At 34.7% G+C, this 19799-nt stretch overlaps 1 protein-coding gene across 2 annotated transcripts in view; it reads left to right on the forward strand.

Annotated features, from left to right (window-relative positions):
* ADAMTS6 (ADAM metallopeptidase with thrombospondin type 1 motif 6) overlaps positions 1-19799 on the forward strand; it is a 274021-nt gene that overhangs the window by 10815 nt on the left and 243407 nt on the right. Inside the window, exons 4-7 of one of the 2 annotated variants that reach the window (XM_027101008.1) lie at positions 9838-10006; positions 15467-15678; positions 16125-16208; positions 16725-16870. In XM_027101008.1, the coding sequence (XP_026956809.1) occupies positions 9838-10006; positions 15467-15678; positions 16125-16208; positions 16725-16870 (611 nt within the window). Of the gene's footprint in view, positions 1-9837; positions 10007-15466; positions 15679-16124; positions 16209-16724; positions 16871-19799 lie in introns of those variants that run through there. The other variant, XM_027101010.1, reaches the window with a different exon arrangement.

The following is a 19799-nucleotide window of genomic DNA, read 5'->3' on the forward strand; positions in this document are numbered from 1 at the left end:
TTCTAAAATTTTTTATTTCTGCTGCCTTTGCTTTTGATAATCTTTTTCATAATGTTTGCATTGACTTTTCAAAGTAAGAACAAATTTTAAAACCCCATATTATTAGTAGAAGAATGAATGAAACCTCACGTTTCCTTTTAGAGTTACATTTTTCTGTTCAAATAGGATATCCTTAATGCATATAAAAAACTCAATCATTATGAGGAGCTTAAGGGTATTGTATGTATGTATGTATATATTATGACAGGAAACCATGACATGGATTGCCTCCTTAGGTCTCTTTCTATACTATCTTTCTCTGGTAATCAACATAGCTTAAAATTACGTATGACCTACTTAATGTTTATAAGTTCTTGAAGGAAAATCTTTTATATCAATGTCTCTTTATGAAGTAATTTTCCCTATATTTATCTGAAAATTGATAATAAATCTTATTTTACTTAGAAATTGGATTTCAAGAGTATAGGTTCTAGCCTGGGCATTTGAGTCCATTCTAGTCTAATGGTAAATACATAGTTCAAGGTGGCACATAGTAATGGTTGTAGAACAAAGCATGTTCTTCTACTTCTGCTTCCTCTAGTTCACACTTCCTTTACTGCTTTTATCCCGTTCAGGCTAGTATAGATGTTTCATTAAAGCTTTATCTGTTTAAAAGAGTACACACATTTTGATGCTCTCAACTCACATTTTCAGAAATTGTTTTTCTTCCTTACTCTATCACATCCATATCCTCATTTTTACTTCAGTATAAACAACTACATAATTAGAGTTGGGTTTAAATAGTTCTAAATTTGGAAGGAGTTTTACGAACCACCCAGTGGAGAAAAATTTTCACTATAGGTATACATAAGAATTTGCTCAGATTATCTATTTTCTTTAACTATTAATAAGTCAAAACGATTACTTAGATTTTAATATTTGGGTTTAATTCCTATAAAATAGACACATTGAATACATTCCTCTCTAGCTTCTTTCTCTATAAGCAGTGTTAAGCTTTATATACAAAAGAGATTTATCTTTTTGAATAAAGATAAATTATCCAAAATAAATCTGTTTTAAAACTTCTTACATGTTAAAATGACATTTGCTGTTAAGTACAATAGAAAAATACTGTTCCTAGTCATTGACCAAGCTCTTTGAATTTGGCATTAACATTAATTATTGCCATTGATAATTTTAACAGGGTGGTGAAATGAACGGATTTGAGACTTAGGGGAAAAAAGCTAATTCTATTGTGAGATTTGAGGGAAGAGGAGTGATTGGAAATATGAAGATGAGTTAGATCATGTAGGAGATAATGAAGGCCTATAGCAAGACTATGGCCCTGGGAATGGAGAAGATAGAAAGAATTTGAACGACATTTTGGTGAGAAAATTTATAGGATTTGTGTCATTAATTTTTCTTCCCTGGCATATAGTACATAGTAGATATTTAATAATATTTTTAAAAATTGAAATATCATTGAACTGGGTGTGGGATGAAGGAGAGAAAGTAATTGAAGTTGATTGAGGTTTCTCTTTTTGATGAGGCTGTATATGAACTTACTAGCAGAGAAAGGGAATGGTAGTAGAATGTTGGATTAGAAAGGAAGATAAAGAGAGTGATTCTGATATAGTAAATGTGAAGAATCTGAAGAAATAAAGGTTAAAGATGTCTAGTTGGCTTTTGGGAAATATAGCTCTGAAATTTAGAAGAGAATTTAATTCTGGAAACAGTTGAGAATTGCTGATATAAGTGACTACTGATGAAACGGTGAAAGATGTTGATGAGGCAAAAGTGAGAAGGTTGTAAATGGAAACTTTTCTATACTTAAGGGGATAGCAAAGTGTCATTCATCTATTTTTCATCCTAATTGAGACTTTCTGTGTGTCTTATTCTCTCTTATTTCTATTCGTTAACACCTGTTTTACTTTGCTTCCTATTGAAACTGCATGGTCCATGTTGACTCACTTTTTTTGTTGTTGTTGTTAATTTTTATTGGAGTATAGTTGCTTTACAATGTTGCTCGATCTAGGTGTGGTCTGCCAGGTTTGTCCACTAGTTACTATTTCCCCTTGGCAACTAATAAGGAATTTGTGAGCAGATACTTTGTGAGCAGATACTATGTAAATATCCTATTCTTCATCTCACTTTTACCCACCAGTTTTAGTAACCCTCGCCTTCATTCTTATTTTATATCATGTTACATTTTTAATCAAATGGAATATGTAAACAAGTTTTTCTAAAATCCCACTTTTCTAAGGCCCCTTTTAGTCAATTCTGTTTTTAATTGTTCTATATAAAATAGTTTTCAATGTAGAGATCATTAGTGTTTTCTAATCATACTTCCTTACCCATAGTTTCAGTTTTACAATGCTTGCACCACTCAAAGGGAAAAATTCCTAACATTATAATCTATCAGTTGTTTAAAATAATGTTACTTTTTAGTTTGCTTTATATTTGAACCATTGCTTTCTTATTTAGGTTTTGTTTTTCTGGAGTTTCTAGTTACTTTTATTTTGTCTTATTGAGGAAAAAAAAATGATTTCTTTACCAACGGATCAGTTTCATCCAGTTCCTTAGTCCTTATACCTATTGCTTGGAATATATTCCATTCTTCTTTGGAGGCATTTTTCTTGGAGTGTATGGGTTAATTAATTTCTTGAGCTATTACACTTCTCTCATCTTGGGATTTCTTTTTTCCTAGGTTAGTTCCACATCTTCTTCTTTCTGAGTTTACATCCTGGTTTTGTTGGAGAACATCTTCAAGTAATTACCTCAGAAAAGGTGCCTGAGAAGTAAAATTTCTGAGTCCTTGCCTATTTGAAAGTGACTTTATGTTACCCTCATGTTTGGTTAATAATTTAGTTGGATATAGAATTCTAGGTTCAAAAATAGTTTTCCTTCAGAACCATGGATGGTAGAATTGGAAAAGGGAAATATGGGGTATCAAATTTATCTCTATGGTTTTATATCTTAGGAAAAGATTTAAAGAGCTAAAAAAAATTGGCATTGATACATTTTGGGTGGCAGATAGAAGTCTGCTTCTTGTTCTTTTCCTCTTCTTTTAAAAGTTTTTTTTTCAATATGATATGCTTTTCTCCTATCCTTCCTGTTTCAAGAATTTTATAAATAATGTGGTAAGCTGTGGGTCTTCTTTCCTGACCCCTATTTTGTATTTGATGGGTGATTTCAATTTAAAGACCCTCCTTCAACTTAGAGAAATTTTAAAAAATATTTCCTTAGTGATTTTATCTCCTTGTCCCTCACCACCCCATTCTGTAATTGGTTTTCTGCTTCTCTTATCTCTCTTCCCCCCTTTTTTTCTGTTCTAAGTTCTATGAGATTTTCCTACTTTTGCTTTCTTTTTCTTTAATTGATTTACAAATTATAGCAGTCATATTTCTAATTTTCAACAGATCTTTCCTGCATTGTTTCTTTCTTCATATTTTGTTCTTATTTGATGAAAAATGATTTTCTTCTATCTCTCTAAGATACTAAAGACTATAAACCTAGTTTTAAAAGACCAATGACCCCATTAGACTTTCTATTCATTTAGTTAAGTTCATAGTTGCTTCTCTACTTTTTCCATTATTAATTCATCCATTCACCAAGTGCTTATAAGTACCTACCATGTAACAGGCACTGTTCTAGGTGCTAGGAGTACAACAGTGAACAAAACAAGAATCCCTGTTATTGTATAGCTTGCATTCTAGTGGAGGAGATACACAATAAGATAAATAAATAAAAATCATAATATGTTGGATACTGATAAGTTCTAATGTAGAAAAAATATTGAGTAAAGACCTTAAAAGAAATGAGGAAAGGAATACTGACATCTGAGAGATAAGATTTCCAGGTGGAAATCTTCAAGTACAAAGGTCTGATCTGAGAGTGTTTGAGGAACAGCAAGAAGACTACCATGGCTAGAGCTAAGTGAGAGAGAGGAAGAGTAATGGAAGGTGAAGTTAGAAAGGAAACTTGGGGGCCAGTTGTTAGGTTTTAGAGGACACAGTTAGGATAGAATCAATGATGATTCCAAGCTTGGGGCCTGAGCAGCTAGAAGAAAATAGCAGCCATCACATGAGATGAGAAAGACTCAGACATTAACTGAGATGGAAAAGCTTAGGAGGAGTAGGTTGGGGGGTGGTATATATCATAGCTTCAGTTAGACATGTTAAACTTGAGATATTGTATAGGATGCTGGGTATCCAAGCCTGGAGTTCAGGAGAGAGATGTGTGTTATGAAGTTATTTTGGGGGTCATCTATATAAATATAAATGACATTTAAAGCCAGGAGATTATGTGAAATTGCTTAAGGGAGAGTATATATAGAATAAATAAGAGGTCTAAGGGCTGAGCCTTTGGGTGCTCCAAGGGGTTAAGGAGGTCAGAAAGATGTGGAGGGGACAGCAAAGAACAGTTGAGTAAGAAGGTTGAAGGAAAACCAGGCAAATATCCTAGAAGCTAAGAGAAGGAAGTATTTCAAGGGAAAAATGCTGCTGAATCAAAATAAGAGTATGACTGAAAACCAATCATTGAATTTATCAGTGAAGAAGTTATTGATGACCTTGGCAAAAGCAGTTTTGGTGAAGTCATAGTGGGGTTTGGAAAAGAGGCAAAAGCCTGATGTGAGTAGGTTTAAGAAGGAATGGGAGGGCTTCCCTGGTGGCGCAGTGGTTGAGAGTCCGCCTGCCGATGCAGGGGACACGGGTTCGTGCCCCGGTCCAGGAAGATCCCACATGCCGCGGAGCTGCTGAGCCTGTGAGCCATGGCCGCTGAGCCTGTGCTCCGCAGCGGGAGAGGCCACAACAGTGAGAGGCCCGTGTATTGCAAAAAAAAAAAAAAAAAAAAAAGGAATGGGAGAAGAGTAAAGAATATATAGACAATTATTTTGAGGACCTTTGGAAAAGCAAGAAATGATCGGTTCCTGCAGGCAGAAGTAGGAGTCTTTATCATTTTGTTTTATAAAAATGAGAATGATTGTGTAAAGAGAAGAGAAATTTCTGGAGTGAATTCTTTGATAGGCGAGAAGGGATGAAATCATCTACATAAATCGAATAATTGTTCTTATCTAGGAGAATGGACAGTTCATCCATAATAACAGGAAATAATATAGAACATATGGACATGAGATGCAGGTAGGTTGGTATTTGCGGTTGTAGAAGTTTGCAGGATGTTGTGTGCTGTTTTCTATTGGAATGGAAGATGGAAAGATGAGGTGTTAGGGGATTAAGTAGAGAGGAGAAAGTATGAAATATTTATCCCAGAGAGCAGGATACTGAATGAACTAGAGAAACATAGTATAATTGCCATGAAGCGTCAAGGACACAGTTGAGATTTGTGATGATGGATTTAAAGCAAGACTAGTCTAAGGTAAGATGGACAAGTTATTCAAAGGAGAGGAAGCCAAGGAAGTGAGAGGACAGGGATTGAAGAGACCATCTATGTAAGTAGTTCTTAAGCTGGGGTCTATGGATAGAATTCAGGGGGTTTGTTAACTGGAATGGGAAAAATTTCATCTTTATCTTTACTAATTCTTAAGTGAAATTTAACATTTCCTTCAGTTAACAATATAGGTAACAAGCCAGTAAAGTAATAGCAGTACCTGTAACTTTGTCTTGATAGAAATGATATTTTCATATCATGTTACAGTTTTTGCAGGTCCCTTAAAATATTATTTATGTTAATCACTATTGTGAAATTATAGTAGTTATTAGATCTATTGCAAAGCTTCTTATTTAAAGAGTTACAAAAAGGCATATGTATTACTATATTACATTTTTTAAATATTTTGATAACTGTATTTCATTATAATTGGTTTTATTTATTATCCTATATATTTCTTTTGCATTTAAGATATTATTCTGAGAAGTGGTCCCCAGGCTTCACCCCTAGACCTTCAGAGGGATTCAGGGCACGTGCACACACACAAATTTTAAGAACCAATGATATAAGAAGATACTGAAGTCAACAATTATTCAGGAGTGGTATTGCAGAGGGTGACAGTGACCCAGAAGCTAAGATCTTTGAGGAATGAGGAAAGTGACTTTGGGTCAGTAGATAACTACAGCTAGCAGAGGGAGAAGGTGATGGTATGGGATTTGAAGGTGGTAAGGTTTTTTCTTTTTTTGGAGGAGAGAGGGATAATTGTTTAGAAATGGCAATGAGTACAAGAACTCTTAACCCTACCTCCAGGTCCAATAGGGGGTATGTAGGAGGGAAAGTAGCCACCATTCCAGAAGATTACAGGGAAGAAAGAATGTTATCTAGGGAGATTTAGGTTTTTGTTTGAGCAAGATGAAGTGTATAGGAGATTTTGTATATAATTGACCTTGAGTTTGAGAGGGTACAGCAGAAGTGTTTTAAATGGTGAAGGGGGAAGTAGAAGATGGGATCAGAAAACATGATGTACTTAACCATATGGGGAGTAGAATCCAGGGGATGGACCTTGGGCATTTTGGAGGGACTGGCATGACAAGGCAAGGGGGCATGATGAGATTAATCCTGATGGTCCAGAGGCCAGCAGTGTAGAGGTGAGTGGGGATGCTGAGGGAAGTGGGAGTAGGGCTCTTGCTAGGCATGCACAGATTTCTGGGACTCCCACCTAACTCAGGTCCTCTATCATCTGGCCTCCAGCTCCTTTCTAATCTCATAATCATTTTCCCCTTCCCTCCCTTTAGCCAGAGTAGCTCCTTGCTGTTTCTCAAATACTGCATGCCTGCTGCTACCCCGTTGCCTCTGCACTTGCCATTCCCACTGTCTGATCTGCTCTTTCCCAAGATATGTTTGGCACGCTCCTTCACTTTATTCAAGTTTCTGTTCAAATATCACCTTATTATAGAGGATGTTCCTGACCATCCTAAATAGTTTACATAATTCTCTGTGTCCTCTGATGACTTTCTGTCCTCTTACTGCTTTATTTTTCTTCTTGACATTTCTTACTACCTGATTGATTATTTATTTATATAATGAATGAATGACTTTTTTCTACCTCTTCCCACCAAAATGTAAGCTCCATGATAGAGCCAGAACTTTGTTTTTTTCACTTTTGTATTCCTACCACCTAGAACAGTACCTGCCATGTGATAGGCACTCAAAACATACTTGGTGAATGAATAGACAAAGTTAGAAGCACCCCTCAGGGGACTTCCCTGGTGGTCCAGTGGTTAAGACTCTGTGCTCCCAATGCAGGGACCCTGGGTTCGATCCCTGGTCAGGGAGCTAAGATCCCACATACAGCAACTAAGCCCACGTGCCGCAACTAGAGAGCCTGCACGCTGCAGTGAAGACCCAGCACAGCCAAAATTAATTAATTAATTTTAAAAAAACAAGAAGAAGCAACACTCAGAGGATAAGGGAATTATAGTGGCTAAGAGTCCAGTCTCCAAAGATAGTTGAGTGAATTTGTTACTTAGCTTTGCTCAGTGTAGGTTTCTCATCTGCCAAGTAGACCTGATAGTAGTACTTACTTCATAGAGCTATTAAGATTAAATGAGATAATGAGTGTAAACATTTTACAGAGTACCTAACTCTGGATTTTCTTCCAGGGCCTTTCCGTTCTTGAAATTAGAGATTTTATTTACTTACCAAGTTTCTGACTTTGTTTTTCTCCAGCAACCTGAGTTTTTTGCTGAGGACCTTTCGACATCTTCTGCCCATAGTCCAGCATCACATGACTTTAGTGCTCTCCCCTTTCTGGGCAGTACTCTAGACACTTATCAAAACTTCTTATACAAGCCCTCTCTTCTGCATGTGCCCTCTTTTCTTCAGGAGCCTTGCTCAGTTTGCTATTACTTTGTTAATCTTGATGGTAAAGTAATTCATGATCAGGTATTAGAGTTTGTTACTGGCGTATTATATTATTCCTGTCAATATTTGCATTTAATTTAGGGACTAATATCCTAAAAGTAAAGCAAACAGTGGTGAAAATAATGTGAAGTGACTAGGTCTGCTTTTTTTTTCTTTTTGCGGTACGCGGGCCTCTCACCGTTGTGGCCCCTCCCGTTGCGGAGCACAGGCTCCGGACGCTCAGGCTTAGCGGCCATGGCTCACGGGCCCAGCCGCTCCGCGGCATGTGGGATCTTCCCGGACCGGGGCACGAACCCGCGTTCCCTGTATCGGCAGGTGGACTCTCAACCACTGCGCCACCAGGGAAGCCCTAGGTCTGCTTTTTTGTTTTTTGCATTCTTTAGCTCATTTCATGTAGGTGGCTGCCAACTTCATCTGTAAGTTAGAGCAACTCTGATTATGTCTTATTTTTCTTTCCAAGCATGTGGTACTTAGCATGAATTTCCCTAAACAGAATCATAGAGGTTTAGATTCAAAGGGATCTTAGAGATTATCTGGACCAGAGGTTTTTAGCTTTTTTTTTCTTTTTAAATCGGCAAAATTCTTTTCTCAAATGAAATGTTATGTGGAAACTTAATATATAGATTAATAAAAACACAGCTGATTCCTAATCCCAGGAATCCAAGCCATGTAGGTCTACCTTTGTTGTCTGGGGCAGTCCCCTAAGGGCACTTCCATGGAACCCTTAGGGCTCCCTAGAGTGCTGTTTTAAAACCACTAATTTACACCAACCCTTTCATTTTTCCAGCTGAGGAAATACGCTCAGAGAGTTTATGTTTTATCCAGTGTTACAGGGTAAATTAGTTGGGTTAAGAACAGTCCTCACATGTGCCATTCTTAGGAAAACACTATTAGACAAGGATGGAAGTTCTTATTTCTGATGTAGATAACTTACTATCTCATTTCTTTTAATCAGCAAATTTTATTTGCTGTATATACTACATATGAGACATTTTCTATGGGTGTAACTGATACCAAGAAACCCTTTCTTTAAGAGAGCAAATAGTATGGTTGGGAAAATAAAACATGCAGTTGGAAAGTTATACCAAATTTAAATACAGATTCAAGACCTGAGATGTAGCAAAGCATAATAGAATTAATTAAAAATAAATGATACCAATAATAAGCTCTGCTGGAGATCAGAGGAGGCTGATGCTACTGCAGCTGGACTCAAAAAAAGTTTTAAAGAGGAGCTATGACTGAGCTAAGTAGGACTTGGCTAAGTAAATAGATGTAAGGCTATATAATACTGTAAATAAGAGCAGAGCTTTGTGGGAATACCAGTGCCTTCACTTACCTCTATATAATGATGGGCAGGTTCTTAACCTCTGAACCTATTACTTCATCTACAAAATGGGGATGTATGGGACATATATGAATTAAGGACATATATACTGGTGTAACACAAAACTTTAAATGGGAGTAGTTTATCACAATAGTTTATTTCTCCCTTATGTGTGTCTAGATTGGACAGCTTTCCATGGGGTCAGTCAGGGACCCATGTTCTTTCTCTTTTGGCTTCCACCTTTCCTAGGTCTTTTCTCAGAGAGAGTAGAGAATTCCACTGGAGAGGTTCTCGGGGGGTGGGCCTGAAAGTGGTATATGCTCTGCCTATTTTCTATTGGCCAAAACTCAGTTACAAAGCTATACCTAAACGCATAGGAGTCAGTTAAGTTGTGTGCACAATTTGGAAAGGAAATAAGTCTTAGTGAACATACAAGAGGTCTCTGCTACCTCACATCGTTATTGGGAAGATTAGAGGAAATAATGTATGTGTTATGCTTAGTACAGGGCATAGCATGTAAAGGTATTTAAACATCCTTTTTAAAGAATAGGAAAATTTATATAATGTTTTGCTGAGTATAGATAATTCACTAAATTTCTATTAACATGTGTTTTAACCTCCTTTTTGGAGAGGTATCAGTTTATTTTTGACTCCTGGTAATAATACTAATTAATATTTAAAATGATTCTTCTTGGTAAATTCTTTGTTTCTTTTTCTTTTAGCATGGTGTTATTGCTACAGAAGATGAAGAATATTTTATTGAACCATTAAAGAATACCACAGAGGACTCCAAACATTTTAGTTATGAAAATGGCCATCCTCATGTTATTTACAAAAAGTCTACCCTTCAACAACGGCATCTATATGATCACTCTCATTGTGGGGTTTCGGGTGAGTGTGGGACTTTTAGAAAGTATAGTCTTGTATTGCCACTTTCTTCTGGCACGTAAGGTAAGATTAATAATAAAAGTAAACAGGAATTTGAGTAATTAGAATGATAATGTCCAGAGTCCTCTTAAAATATGTCACCTATTGATAGTTTTAAGTCAATTTTGGAAGCTCTTAAGAAGTCCGTAAAATACAAACCTGTGTAAAATTTGATATTTTTTTCTTAGAAGGGGAAACCTTATTTTATCCAGGTAATAGTTACAGCTTTCATGCACAGGTGTTCCATAGTACTCTGTGCTGTTTGGTTTGCCTGATATTTTTATGCTAGTGGTAGGAATCTAAACATTTGAATAAGACTTGAAGAGTCTTAAAGGTAGTATTCAAAGATAGTGTTAGTTAGAGTACTATAGAAATACATAATAGGGACAACAAACCTAGCCTTTAGTTGTCAAAGAAGACTTCAGGGAGGAAGTGACTTTTAAGCTGAGGGAGTAATGGGTAGAGTGTTCCATATAAAGGGAATAGCATTTACAAAGATTCTGAAACAAAAGAGAGAATGTCACATTCCAGGAACTGACAGTTCATATAACTGGATATTAGAGAAGGGGTGAGATTCATAGTGGTTGGGGGGGAGTGGTCATGAGAGGTGAAACTGGAGAGATAAAAAGTGGCCAAATCACAAAGGGCTTGTAAACCACTTCGAGGAGTTTACCTTCAGTATACTGGAATCCTACTGAAAGGTTTTATGCAGTAGAAATCACAAGATCAGATTTGGGTTTTAAAAAGATTACTCTGGCAACCATATGGAGACTGATTTAGAGAAGAGAAAGACTAGGGTAGGGAGTTAGGAGGCTGTTTAGTCTAAAGATTAGAAAGCTTAGAGAAATAGAGGATATAGCATAGCATAGTAGAAGGAACATGGGCTTTGGCATACTTGTGGACAAATTATCCAACCTCTCTGAGTACTCCTTGCAGCACACATTAGTTACTCAGTACAATGGTAGCTATCATTATTATTGGGATGACTTTTTCTAGCATTTAAAGAGCCACTATATTAAAAAAAAAAAAAAGGAGTAGATTTATTCCATGTAGTTCTAGTAGCTGGAACTAGGAGCAGAATATTTCAGAAGGAGATTTCAGCTCAATACAGAGAAGAGTTCACCAACAAGTAAATTTAATAAAAAATAGAATGGGTTCAACAGGTAGATTTGTAAACATGGAATGGGTTGCCTTGTGAATTAGTGAATGCATCACGCTCTTGTTTCTTCTCTGTATCCTTATAGGCTCTTTTACTTCTGCTTCAAGTACAATTGTTCTTTGGAGTTCTCATTCTCCATACTCTCTTCTTGAGTCATCTCTGAGGCTTTTAATTATGAGAGGTTCTTGTTGGTCAAGAATAATTGGTACTAGAAAAAGGTCACTTAAAGTGAATCTAGTTGAGGCATGAAATACAGTGTCATGGTAAATAATGAAAAAAGGTTTGATTTGTCTTTGAAATGAATAAAGAAGCTAAACCTTATGGAAATAGTTTATCTTATATATAACAAAATTTAGGCTATAAGTACAACTTTATATAAATTTTTTTAAAACTAGGATTCATATATTTAGCTGTTTATTGTTATATAATTTTCCCACCATTTTTTCCATAACATGATGTTTAAAGATCACCTTTTGCAAAAATATTTAAAGATTTCATCATGTTCTGAAAGGTATCTCTTAACTGTTTGAGATTCAGGTTATCCTCTTTTGAAGTGCCTATTTCGTTACTAACTGGTATTTACCAGGCAGAGCCTTATTTTTCAATGGTTTAGGCATGAATCAGGCAGTTCTCCAAATCTACTTTTATTGCCATCATAGACCACTGTAATGACTTTCTATCTAGTCTTCCTATCTCCAGGTTTGTCCTTTTCTGTCTTTAGTCAAGTCTATCTCCTAATTCTGGCTTACACACCTTCACTGGCTTCCCAATAGTGGGATTATAGTAGTAGCTCCCTAAATTCCATGGGAATGTCACTAGATGTTATTGGGGAAAAAATCACTTTATGTTTAATAAGTTTGAGAAATGTCTGGTTAAGAACTACCTTAATTGTGATACTAGCTCAACAACGTCGTTCAAGTGAGATATGCTGTTATAGGCATACACATTGCCAGTTAATCTGTTAATCAGGAACTCAAGTTTATATCAGAATATAAGATATGAAAACCCTCTTGACAGTGGGTATTTTTATCTCATATTCAAATATGAATTTTCCCATTCTAATTAGATTTAAGCTATTGATTAAAAATTTTTTATGAAAGTAATATCTGTTCTTTGTAGAAATTTTAGAAAATACAGGATAAAAAGAAAAATAAAAAAGAAAATGAAAGTTGCTCTTTTACCACCCAGAGATAACTGAATGTTCTTATAGTCTATTCATATAGATATTATTTTGTCTTTATACCTGCATTATCTACTTATGTATTTATTAAATAAATATTAATTTAGCATGCATATGCAAGACTATTCTCAGTGCTGGGATGCAGCAACAAATAAAGCAGGAAAACTCCTTACTCCAAGGGATCTTATATTCTAGTGAGGAGAGACAGTTAACTAAATAAGCATTTAAACAAAACATAAATACATGGCCAACCGTCAAGAAGTAGTAAGTGAGTAGTGAAAAATAAACCAGATCAGGGACTTCCCTGGTTGTCCAGTGGTTAAGAATCCGCCTTCCAATGCAGGGGATGCAGGTTTGATCCGTGGTCAGGGAGCTAAGGTCCCACATGCCACGGGGCGCTAAGTCCTCGGGCCGCAGCTACTGAGCCTGTGCTCTCTAGAGCCTGCACGCCGCAGTGAAAGATCCCTCATGCTGCAACGAAGATCCCGCATGTCGCAACTAAGACCCGATGCAGCCAAATAAATACATAAATATTAAAAAAAGAAATAAAAATAAACCAGATCAATGAGATAATTTTGCATGGCTGTATATATTAAAGATATTTTGAGATTGATCAAAAACTCAAAATTATATTTCAGATGACAGAGATCTATGTACTTGGCCTTGGGGGAAAAGTTCTTTATTGTATATGTTTGTGGAGGAATGTTTTCTTTAACATTCAATACTCAATCCAAAATTAAACTGAGCAAAGCACATGTAATGAGTATCATTTGAACTACTAATCTCTATTTTGAAACAAAATAAAACAAGTCAGTTGTGTATTTTATTTTAGACTAAAAGAGATATTCATTACAGATCATTGAACTTAACATTAAGCAGTCAGTTGACAATTATAAAACATAGATATTGTTTTGTAATGATCTAATCATGCGGGAAAGATTTTAATCTTTAGAATGAAACTAAAGATGTTACCTTTTTAGATTTTATTCATTCAGTATGCATGTGTGTATATTACATATATTTATCAGACTACAAATCTTTTGAGTATAACGATTATATCATTTCACTTATGAATGTCCATCAAAGACACTGTATATATATATTTCTGATGGAGCAATAGCCAAGCAAACTAACAATTAAAAAGCTAAAAAGTTGAAAATTGTGAATATGATGATAACAGCAGCTACCTTATACTAAATCCTATCAAATGAGAAACACTATTGCTAAGTGTTTCTGTTGCCCAATCATGGTCTAATTCTTTATACAATACTTTAAATAAAAATAAGGAGAAATTGAATGAGAGTGAAAATTATCAAAATAATGGAAATTCTATCCTGTATTTAGACATTTAAGCTGTCCAGCCAGAGGAAGGAGAAGACTAGGCATGATTTGAATACATGAGTGGTTTCATGATCACAGAAAACTGAGCAAGAGAAATTGGAGTAATGTTAATGCAGAAAAGATTTGGCTGTCTTATAACGATATTACCACAAACCCAATGGCTTAAGCAATACACTTTTATTATCTCACATTTTCTGTGGACCAGGAATCTGTGTATGTATAGGTTATTTATTTAACCTCAGCCAGGGCTGGGTTCTTATCCAGAGTCTTTACTGGGGAAGAATTCACTTCCTCACACCCATGGTTGTTGGCAGCATTCAGTTCCTTGCTGTCATAGGACTGAAAACTAGTTTCTGGCTGGTTGTTTGCCAGAGGCCACCTCTGGAATGTACAATGTACAATTCACCAACTTGGTTGTTTCCTTCCTCTAAGTCAGCAAGGGAATGACTTTAGTAAGATGCTACAATATTATGTAACATAGGTATGTAGTCATATACATGTAATCATGTACATCCCATCATCTTTCCTGTCTTCTGTTGGTTGGAAGCAAGTCACAGGTCCGGCTCATACTCAAGGGAGGAGATGAGGACACAGGAGGTTATGGGAGCCACCTTAAGAGTCTGTCTGCCACAGTGGTCATAGGGGAATACTCACTGGCTGTCTTGGGGATATGCTATTGAATTAAGAAGTAGTATATTTCTGCCTCTCTTCACCTTTAGGAATAAAGACACTCATTTCAAAGTAATTTTTAAAAGGGAAAGGCTGAAGAAAAACAGTATAGTGCCACTTTCTGTCAAGTAGATTATATAGATTACTCTAACTTTTCGTAACTAAATTTTTCAGTAAGTGGTGGTTAGAAAGATTTCCTGTTCAATATAAGGATATGAAAGTGAGGTATACAGAGGACCTGTACTTGCTCAAGTTTATTAAATGAAGATGAATATAAATGAGGCAAGTGTTTACAAATGCCATAGTACTAAAAGGTTTCCTCTGTGCTGAAGGACCAAGTATCTAGAAATCAAAGGATAAAGCTGCAATCCACACTGAAATGTGGTTTAAAGTGAGTTATGTCGGAATCATTGTCTTTCAACTCTCAGTCTAATGCCATTGACCTCTAGGTTATGGAAAAGGAATACTTTGGGTACTTTGTCAGGATAAATATTTGTAGAATACAAAATTAAATGAAAAAGATAATTCACAGCCTTTTAGATTTGAGATTTCTAGAACAGTATAGAATTGCTCTATTAAGATAGTTTAATAAAAGCATCTTACTTTAAAATAAATGCTCAAAAAGCATTTTAGGAATAGATTTTTGCAACATTAATATTCTTCATCAGAACTGTCTTAGGCTGTTTAGAAAGTCAATGCTTTAGTTGCTTTTTAAACAACTTTAAATGATTTTTTTAAGTACATATTCTAAATTTAAAAGTATTATGACATAATCACTCACTGGAAAAATATGAAATGATTATTTGAAGATTCCTTTTTTAAAGTAAACTATTAGATATATTTTGTTTTGTTTTCATGAGCAGTTGAATGTTATTAATTTTTTCAGGTAATATGATTATTTTGAAAAATTTGAAGTTTAATTTTTTCACTACTGCATTTCCTCATCCCCTTCCCTCACTTTGAAAAATCTTAGTGTGTTAGAGAATTTATGAGAAGTATGTCTACATGAAAACTCCATGAATAAATACGTTTAATTAGTGAACCTATGTGAACTAGATAATTGTTTTTATTGTAGACCTCCTAAGAAGTGGCAAACCTTGGTGGTTGAATGACACATCTGCTTTTCCTTCTTCACTACCAATTAATGGCATACATATCCACCAGAGACAGAAGAGATCAGTAAGCATTGAGCGGTTTGTGGAGACATTAGTAGTGGCAGACAAAATGATGGTGGGCTACCATGGCCGCAAAGACATTGAACATTACATTTTGAGTGTGATGAATATTGTAAGTTTGATCCCTCTATATAATTTTTAACTTAATAGTTTGTTATGGTTTTTGACTAAGGTCATGGATTTTTATTGTGAAATAATGATTTTGAGAATTAACTCATCAAAAGTTAGAAAGAATCGATCTATTACTTTTTCAGTTCCATAGAAAATAAATTTAAAGGTGACCTTATTGTTCATTTAGATCAGCTCACCCTCTTAATTAATTACTATGTTGTAATTCACCTTTAGGAGACAATTTTTCTTGAAGTAGACTTGTATAACAAATCTTTTACCAAGGCATCTTGAGGGTAGAGTTCTAAGTGGTATGGGATAAAAGAATCTTTTTATATAAGCAGTGGTTAAATGGATGAAAAATTGTTTTACCACTTTAAAAATAAAATCAAACAATCACCTTATGATTTTTGTCTGACTTTGTGTCTTTTCTTATTTTCTGGAGGTCAGGTTGCCAAACTTTACCGTGATTCCAGCCTAGGAAACGTTGTGAATATTATAGTGGCCCGTTTAATTGTTCTCACAGAAGATCAGGTAAGAATGAGTTAGTTTATAAATCTAAAGCTCTTAACAGACAGACTGTAGAATTATGTATTAAAGAATAATATATTTTATTATTGTTCCTCTTAGAAAGTTCTAGTTGACTATGTCTTTCAGCTCTAAGCATTTAATATTTTAAGCAAATTTGAAAGAGTTTACAAGAATATACCTCTTATGTCATGTTAAAGCTATATGTATGTGTGTTAGCTATATGTTTCAGTATAAAGATGAGCATTTGCATGGCAGACCTTATAAAGTGGTTTTGGTTGGTTTTGTAGGCTGATAATCACATATATTCACATTATCATTAAAGCTGGAACTGGAAAGAATGTCTGTTCAATAATACACTAAATTAATTCTAGGTCAAATATTACAGAGATAAAAATTGGCAAGAGGTTATTCCTAGAAACCACTACTTCTAATTATAGTCCCACTTTAGCCTTCAAAAGTTTTAACAACTGACCTTAGTAATTTGTTTGGAACATTTCTGGTATGCATGTTGTATTGCAGCCAAACTTGGAGATAAACCACCATGCAGACAAGTCCCTCGATAGCTTCTGTAAATGGCAGAAATCCATTCTCTCCCACCAAAGTGATGGAAACACCATTCCAGAAAATGGGATTGCCCACCACGATAATGCAGTTCTTATTACTAGGTATGGTTTGTTGCAAGTATTTTACCTTTGATTATTGTGTTTGATATTGTAACTATATTTGGTTCTATCTAAAGCCTCATTCAGGTAATGAGTACAGAGAAAGCAAAATGGTAATTTATTATTCACCACTGAGAAAGAATATACTGCAGTATTGTTGTGTTTGCATTAAATGAACCAAATAAGAGAAAAGATTTAGAGTTTACTTAGAAGTTTAATATATATCTTTTCTTCTCCTAAGGTCTATTCATAAATTTTAACTGGAAGCACATATATGTTTTGTTAATTGAACAAAATACATGCTAAAAGCAAGATTGAAAAGTATGAGAAAAATCTGTTTTAAACATAAAAATGGGTCATCACTCTTGGTTATAAAATATATTAATTAGTCTTACCTCCAAATTGTTAAAAGGGAGGAGGACATCGGTGGTTACTCAGTTTACTTAGATGAATGTTTATTTAATTTAAAATATTTTAATTAAGAGGTATAAAGAAGCATATTTACTATACTATATGTTGAATAGTTTTTCCCTCAGGCAAAATTATTACTTGATGATAACCCAGTGAATTCATATATTTCTTTCCTGTTTTATAAAACTGTATTCAGATCCATTTTCTCCTTACTCTCCAACAAAAATTCTGTGAAGTAGATATTCTTATTATTTTTCCCATGTAAGAAATGAGGAGACCAGTTCAAAATATTTAAGTGAAAGAGCAGGGCTCAAGCCCTGGTGATCCTGTCTTCTTTGATTATACTTTGCTGTCTGTCTTAATTTTTTAATACTCTAATCATGGTTGGTTAGAACCATGCTTAAATCATTTAAAGATGCTTCTCTTTTGATCTCTTATTAGTATTTAAAAATGAAAACAAGTAATAACAAATAAACAAATGAGCAAAATGGAAGCGTTATTCTATCTTGGCTAAGTGGATTATTTCTTTTAATTTGCAAGGCAGTATTTAACATATGCGTCATCTGTGGTGTGCCCATTGACTCCACATTAGACTCTGTGGAGGGGGAGTATAAAGTATACAGGATCAGAATATTGAGACCCAGTAAGATAATGTGAATTTAGCTTTTTGAAAAATGTTCCTGTTAACTGAGTTGTAGAGTTAAAGTTTCTGAGTTCATTTATTTTTTTACAGTTACACTTATTTTAATTGACTTCATCTACCTCACATTGTAAACCAAAAAACTTTGATTATGATATACTTGCTGAATAAAACCAACATTTTAAGGTTCTATATTCATATGTGTTGACACGTCAGTCTGATAAATTCTGCAATTCCTCAGGTCTTGTGGTCTGGAATGGTTTCCAAATATATTTGAGGAGTTAAAAATATACTAGGAATTGTGCAAATATAGAAACTTTTGTGTAAAAATATATATGATATGATTACAATGAAATTACTAGAGGAAAATATCTGTTATATATGTTTAACAGAATGATCACAGATATTTGCATTGGCATCTGTACTTATATTTATAAAACCCTACCTCTCCGCAAAAAAGGCAATGCCCAGTGGGCTCTTGATGCTTCACATTTTTATTATTGTGTCTGCATTGGATTTTTAACATTTGTTTTTAAACCAATTTATTTATTTATTTGGCTGCCCTGCACCGTGCTGCGCAGTTTGCGGGATCTTAGTTCCCTGACCAGGGGTTGAACCCAGGCCCCCCTGCAGTGAAAGTGCCAAGTCCTAACCACTGGACTACCAGGGAATTCCCGGCTTTTTAACTTTTGCATCAAATGACAGGAGTTATACTAAGAGTGCACATTTATAAGTATTTGAGTAGGGAAATACATCTGGGCGGTTAGCCACCCTTTCTTTGTACTGGCTACAACATTCAACTGTCTGACTTGTTACTCTGAATTGGCCCAGATATTTTTCTGATCCTCTGCAGAGCTCTTCTTTGCTTCTGTAAGCTACTTTGAGTGCCTGTTTGATGTCTGAGATTTGAACACAGAATTTTCTTTTGAAACTTTTCTCCTGATGTTCAGATAGCACTAGAAATTATCTCAGGATTTAAAAAACAGTACTACAAAAAATTCATACCTCATATCATTTTAGATTAGTTATGTAATGGAGGTTAGAAAAATGCCCTTTGGGACAGTATAGAATGCCTTTTTGAATTGTTATTGAAGTCTCAAATTAACTTTTAGCTTACTTAAAAGTCTACAGTTATCTTTGAATTATTAGGGCCACAGAGTGACTTACCTAAATGAGATGACTATCTGAGTATTATCTCTAATATTTAAGTTTTTATTGGTTGGGGGTTTTACCAGTTCTTGACTCTCCCTTATATATTTTGGATTTGTGAAATTGAACATATGTTTAAATCACAGTTCTACTTTTAGTAAAAATAATTATGAGCATTCCATAGATAATTCTATAATAACTTTGAAAATTGCTTCATGTAACTCACTTATTAACATGTTCAGGGTTGTGACTCCACCATTTAGAGGTAAGATCATGATTTATGTTTGCTCGAAATGTCAGCTCACTAGGGAGAATATATAATGTGTTTATCAAGAATTCCAGAGAAAAATTGATGAATATGTTTATCTCTACTAGGCCAAATTTTGTCCTAGGGATTTAAATGTTTTAAGCAGAAAACCATTTGGAACCTAGTTACTTAGGTAATCATAGTTACTTTTGGAAAAAAGTATAAAAACTCAAAATGTTATCTCCTCTTAGCAAATGATATTTTATTGTTTTATTTTATTGATATAATTTTAAAACAAACTGCTGTACAAAGATATCAGATCACCATAACTAGACAGAAAGAAAATTTAAAAATAAAATTTTGTTGTTTTATCTGGTATCAAAAGTATTGAATTAAGACCAAAGAGCATATTAAAAATGATTAATATATACATATATTTTAAAATTTTTATATACATTTATGTTTATTTTTATGTGTAAGTATAT

This window comes from Aethalodelphis obliquidens, unplaced genomic scaffold (genome assembly GCF_003676395.1).
Source record: "Aethalodelphis obliquidens isolate GAN/ISIS:26980383/991018 unplaced genomic scaffold, ASM367639v1 scaffold4, whole genome shotgun sequence".
Taxonomy (NCBI): Eukaryota; Metazoa; Chordata; class Mammalia; order Artiodactyla; family Delphinidae; genus Aethalodelphis; species Aethalodelphis obliquidens.